At 43.3% G+C, this 6,000-nt stretch overlaps 1 protein-coding gene across 1 annotated transcript in view; it reads left to right on the top strand.

Moving 5' to 3' along the window:
- Positions 1-907: 907 nt before the first annotated feature.
- The window catches only part of GRID2 (glutamate ionotropic receptor delta type subunit 2), a 1,348,780-nt gene continuing 1,343,687 nt past the window's right edge, over positions 908-6,000 (top strand). Inside the window, exon 1 of the mRNA XM_087863984.1 lies at positions 908-1,273. Coding sequence (XP_087720110.1) covers positions 1,186-1,273 — 88 coding nt within the window. The 5' untranslated portion in view covers positions 908-1,185. The remainder of the gene's footprint in view (positions 1,274-6,000) is intronic.

The following is a 6,000-nucleotide window of genomic DNA, read 5'->3' as shown; positions in this document are numbered from 1 at the left end:
ACCTGTTGGAGAATAGCAATAGCAAGGTTAAATAAGTGGGGTGGTTTTTTCAGGTTGCCTTTAACCTCCTAAAAAACAAAACAAAACACAACCAAAAAGCTTCAACGTTTTTTTTCTTGGAGTCCTGCCTTTTTTTCAGTCCCAGTTGAAGATTCCAAGGGAAATGAGAGCACTATTTTGTTTCTCCCTTGTATTGCAGATAGGGGGAGGAGGTGGTTATTAGAGAGAAGCTCTTCCTTTCTCGGTTCCCCCTCTCTCCGCCTGACAGCACCGCTCTCTCGCGGGCTCGCTCGTTCTCCTAGGTGATCCATTTCTAGGCAACGTGGGGCTAGGGCTGAAGCTGCCAGGCTCGCTGCTTGCTCTCTTTCTGCATCCCGCCAGGCGAACCGCTTCAAAAGCATCCTGCAGCCCGCAGGCTTCCCTCCGCCGGCCCGGCCCCGCTGCTCGCGCCCGGCGCAACTCCCCCGCCACCGCGCCCGAGCGAACCGGCGCCCCGGGCCCGCCTCGCCGAGCTCTGCTCCCGCCTCGCGCAGAAAAGGAATTTTCACTGCATTACTATCTGCATTACCTTGAAGTTCACTTTTACTACCCCTTTTGGAGAGGGCTTTTTTTCCTTCCCTGTTGGAATCTGGCTGCTCCGCTTGGAATCTCCTAATCTTTCCTTTCCACTTAGATTTTATTTTGGCAGCGAAGACAAGTGATTCTCTGCGGGCCGTTGGGGCGGGGGCGAGGGGCGCTTTTTTTTTTTTTTTTTTTGGTTGGGGGAGGGGGAGGGGAACATCCGGCTTGGGGGGGGGGTGGTCTGTTGGAAGTTGCGGCGGAGCTGGGACTGGAGACCCGCGGCCCCGGCGCAGCGATGGGGAGGGTCTGAGCTCCAGCCTCTCCCCCTGCCCGAGAGCAGCTGAGGCTGGATACATTTTTTAAAAGCCAAACTGCAAACAACTCTGGCGATGCCAAAATTCCCCTCCAAGTGACACGGCTTTGCGAAGGAGGTTTCCTCAGGCTGGGCTCTCTTACTCGCTCTGCCTTCCTCAGCGACGATTAAAGGCTTTGCTCTGGCAATAGGAATTTAGAAAAAAAGAAAAAAACTGCCCTAAACTCTATCGTGACCTCAAAGTCTTCGGACTGGTTAAAAAAATATATTGAAAGAGGAACCATCCTAAAAGAGATTCAGCATTGGAGGAGATGGAAGTTTTCCCCTTGCTCTTGGTTTTGTCCGTCTGGTGGTCTCGAACCTGGGACTTGGCGAATGCGGATTCAATCATTCATATCGGTAAGAAAGGGCAGATGTTGCCTGTGGGTACTTTTAACGTTTGGGTTAGAAAATGTTTCCCTTTGCCTCCCCCTCTCCGCCCTCTGTGTGGCTTATTGGCGCTGGCTTCGGTTTATTGCCCCTTCCCGCTAACCTTCCCTCACACTTGTTCAGTTTTCTGGCAGGATGTGGATGCTCGAACCTTGACTTGGGCTGTTGTTTCGCGGTGAATCGTGGAGTGTATGCTGGATGCGTGGGGGTCTCGAGTTTACCTCAGTTGTGCGTGTGTGCCGGGAAGTGCGGGGGGTGGGTTCTAAGTGTGTGGGGAAAGGAAGTTTAATCGACTCTACCTTCCATATTCTTTCCCGGATGTACATTTGCTCCATTAAAAAAAAAAAATCTTTAGGGGAAAGAAGAGGTGTGTGTCACCTGTGAGGCGAAAACTGGGGTGAGAGGTGGGGGGAGCTCCCTTCGGATCGAACAGGTGGTTTTGCAACGTGAGCGAGCTGCGTTAGCCGCAGCGTTGTGCGATGGTGACGGGGTGCTAGCTGCGCCCCCAGCCTCCTTTTCCTCTTCGCGTCCTCTTGGCTTTGCGGTACTCGCGCAGAGTCGCCGCGACGGTGGCGGGAGGGGCTGGCGGCGGTGTAGCTGAGGACGGGGAGCCGCGCGCCTCGCTGCTTCGCACACTCCCCCGGCCTGGCGCGGCGGCGAGACCGGCCCCCGGGCGCACAAGAAGCGCAGGGCGCGCGGGCCGCCCTCGTGGGCTACCTTGCAGACACCTGCCTCGCCTTGTCTCGCGGTCAACTCTGACTTGCCGCTCAAGGCCGAGAGCAAAGGCGTTTGGGCTTCGGCCGGGCGGCCTGACTCCAAGAAGGACGCCGAGCCGGCTCGGAGATGCTCGTGGCCCCACCTATTGGCAACCAGACGGGCCGGGACTGGCCGCGGCTGGCGCGGGCGCGGGCGGGGGCGGGTGGGGGCCGCGCGTCATTATCATGCACAGCGCTCGCGGCTTCAGGCTCCAACTCTTCTCACTTGCTAATCCGTAAGAGCTGAGTGGAGACGGGCTCCTGCAGCCTTTTCTGCGTTAATGCGACGATTTCCTTTTCGGAAATTCGCGTCCGCGGGCCAGCAAGGTTCATTTACTGGGAGGAAGAGAGACCCCTCTTGGGGAATTTTCTGGGCACAGGACTTTTATCTGTCCACACGGCTTGATGTTCTTCAAATTGAAGCGACAGATGGGTCGCAGCATCTCCTCCTTTCGTCCGCCTGCCCCTCCCCTGCTCAACACACACACGGACACGCACACACACACCCCTCCAAGAGTCCTGGAAGGGAACCTGCTTCAGGTGGCTCTTGTGCCTGCCCAAGCGAGGGGCTTCTGTCTGGTGTGTGCCTACACAGCGGCCAGCCCCTCAGCTCCAGGGGACTCCTTCTTGGTCTCAGAGGCTGTCTTTGTAAACATGTCTGCCATTCTCTGTCATTTATATCAATAGAACCATATATGTCTCTGGATAAGGGGTAATGAGGTCAGGAATCGCAAAACCTTGTACTTATGCATTAAGTAAATTAAGCACTAGATAGCTTGACTGCTAGATCACGTTTTTCCTGGGGGCTCGCAGGGCCTGTGGGTTCAGAACTTTTCAGGGAGGAATTATGGCCTCATTGAGGGGTTCAGTAATGTTCTGGTAGAATTCAGAAATGAACTGTGCTCCTCTTAAAGAAATGACATACATTTATGTCCAATTGTAAATGGGAGCAGGATGCAGATATATATATTATTACTATGGTACCGTTACATTCATTTTATGATTAGGGATTTCTGCCTATGCTCTTCATCGCTCAGGAGAAAAGGCTTGTGGATGAATGCTTATTTTATTGCTTATTCTATGGTCTACAGGATAAATGTATTATTTGCAAACACCTATTCAGCTGTCCTTTATCAGCTGAATACTATTTTGCAATGCAGTCTGATCATTTGTTTCTAAACAGAACACAACTCTTGTATTTTTTCCTTCGCATTCTGTTGTCTGTCAGTGTGACACGGCTTATTTATAACCAGACCAAAAAAAAAAAGGTAACTGTGTACAAATTACAGATTTTTTCAGAAAGTAGGTTGTATGCATGATCTGTGTATATCCTATTAAAAGGAATACTTATAAGACAATTTGACTTGAATGCAATTAGTACATTAGGCAAGACGATTAGCTTCTTTTATAGGCTACCTAATATTGTCATGAAGCTAGCAAATTGATAATTGCTTCAAATGCTTCATATCTTTTATAATATACTGATAAATATTACTTCCCAAATTAAAGAAAATGACCAAGACTAATTTGAGTGCATGTCAGAGGTTAAAAGCCCCTCCTACTTCCACCTCCCATCCCAGCCAAAGAATAATAAATTCAAAACTAAATGCCCATATTAAAGTTTTAAACCATCAGTGAATATTCATTGGATCAGTTTACCTGGTTGACTAGCAAAAGAGAATTAATTATCTTTAGGAGGTGATTGCTTTCATTTAAATATTTAATGGGAGAAATATGCTTATGGCAAATGTATTATTTCAGGATTTAAGGGATGAAAGTGATGAAACTGAAGGGAAAGTGAATATTTCAACTCTAGAGTTATAAGGAGAGATGCAGAAATGAAAGATTTTTCTAGCCTTATGTGGTGTGCTCACATAGAAAGTAGCTGCAATGTGTAGTTCAGGGAAGCTGGAAAGATAAAAAAGACACTGCTCTAATAGGTTCTTTAAATATTGAATCCTTTTGGTGTTGAACAGAATTATATATATGAAAACTCTCTCCATTCTTTCTTTCTCTTTGTTTTTATTTCATGCAGGTAGTTTTTAAAAGTCAATGACATATTTTAAACTCTAATATATTTTATTAAACACATGAGTTCAGTACAATGATGAAATATTGTGATTGAAGTGGCAATGTATTTATTTCAGTAAAAAATGCACTAATATCACACATAATTACTTTTTCTGTTAAATCACATTTTAAAGATATTTGATAATTACATACATTTGTTTAAAGCACATTCATACACGTAGTATTTAGAAATGAATCACCTAGATTGTGATATTCTTTGCCCCCAAAAAGAAAGATCTTTTGACATATAAAAACTGCAATTTTGAATTATGCTTTTACTTTGAGCCTGTGCATTGATTGAGTAATTTCATCAGAGCCACATTACTTGATTGCTTAGAAGTTTCCTAATGATCTGCATGCTGTAGGAAGAACCAAAAAATCGTGAGTGGAATGGCAATGATACTGTGTTTTATGAGGCTATTCAAAAGTCGCTCTGATTTATGTAGCTAGAAAGCTCGAAAGTCTTTGAGATTAGCCACGCTGACTGCTATTTTCTTCATACATCAGTCGTTCCACACTCTTTACTCCCTAAACACAACAGGAGTGTAGAGCATTGCTTTAATTAAGCAGGGATTAGGTGGCATTTCCAGTCAACTGCACAGTTTGTGTTTTGCTTCAAATCTAATATGGAGGATCTCATGTTTTAACAGTTTAATGTATGCTCATTTCTTTATCTGGTTCCTGTGCTCACAGAACTGATTGAGATGAGCTATCCTCAGTTATATATCTCTACAAGGATATGCTCAAACAGTGTAGTCACATATTATGAAAATCACTCGCAGGTTTTTCTTGTTATCAGTCATAGTAAAATACCTTATGCCAACAGGGAATAGAAACAAACCATTTATTTATGTTTTTCTCATAAGCACATGGTACTTTATCCTCTGAGATCATAATCATTATGATTTGTTTGAGAAGCCTAAAACAATGCACAGATTATTTTCATTACAAGAAAGTTCAAATTAAAGTATAAGACTGGTGGGTGAATAAAACGTCCACATTAAAAACAGTAATAGATGACAGATTTAAAGCAATAGTTTTCATGATTTCTGCACTGAGGACTGTTTTATCAAATACAGAATGTAAAAGTATTTCCAGAAAATGTACTGTGTCTTAGACCAAAATATATTTTTTCCAGCTCTTTACATAATATGCATTGGGTATGATAGCCCCCAGGAGTCATTAAGGACTCCTTGCACTGTATAAGATATCTCAATGATCTAAATTATCCCTTTTTTATTTACAGTAGTTGTTTTCTCCCTAAGTTACAGATAGCATATAGTGTAAACTTCTGGAATGTATGAACAAGTAGTTTCTGAATTTAAAATAAGGGCGTACTTTACTATTATTCTTTTCTGTATCATTAATACAGTTATTTGAAACATAATTCAGATGTGCATTAAGTTAGACAGTGTTATTAATCAACAATATCAACTATGACATGACTAATAAGCCATTACACCAAGGACCTTTGCTTTCTACTCCAAGTGAAGTGTACACCCAATAAATATCTCCTATAAATTTTAATTCAAATATGAATAAAAATCAAGGTGATTAACTTTTGACTTTTTAAACAGTAGAAACCAGTCGAAATTGTTAGGAGTAATGGAAGATGCATTATATTTAATTCAATTCCTAAGGCTAAGTTTATTATATTGTAATTTTATTTCAAAGGGTATTGTAATTTTAAAACCATGCTTTCTTATCTGGAAGTCTTTTTTTCTCCCCTTTCTTCATTTGCATATGTTATTTTACTACTAAAAAATAAAGTATTTGGTATTGCTTTTAGATTTTCATGATATTTCAGATTATAGACAGCATATTGGTGAGTAGCAATGCTTACACAATTTTACTGCAAATATAATGTTTATT

The sequence above is a fragment of the Ursus americanus genome, chromosome 8 (assembly GCF_024610735.1).
Source record: "Ursus americanus isolate L20-20 chromosome 8, mUrsAme1.1.p, whole genome shotgun sequence".
In the NCBI taxonomy this organism is placed as follows: Eukaryota; Metazoa; Chordata; class Mammalia; order Carnivora; family Ursidae; genus Ursus; species Ursus americanus.
This window is presented reverse-complemented; position numbering and strand designations above follow the sequence as displayed.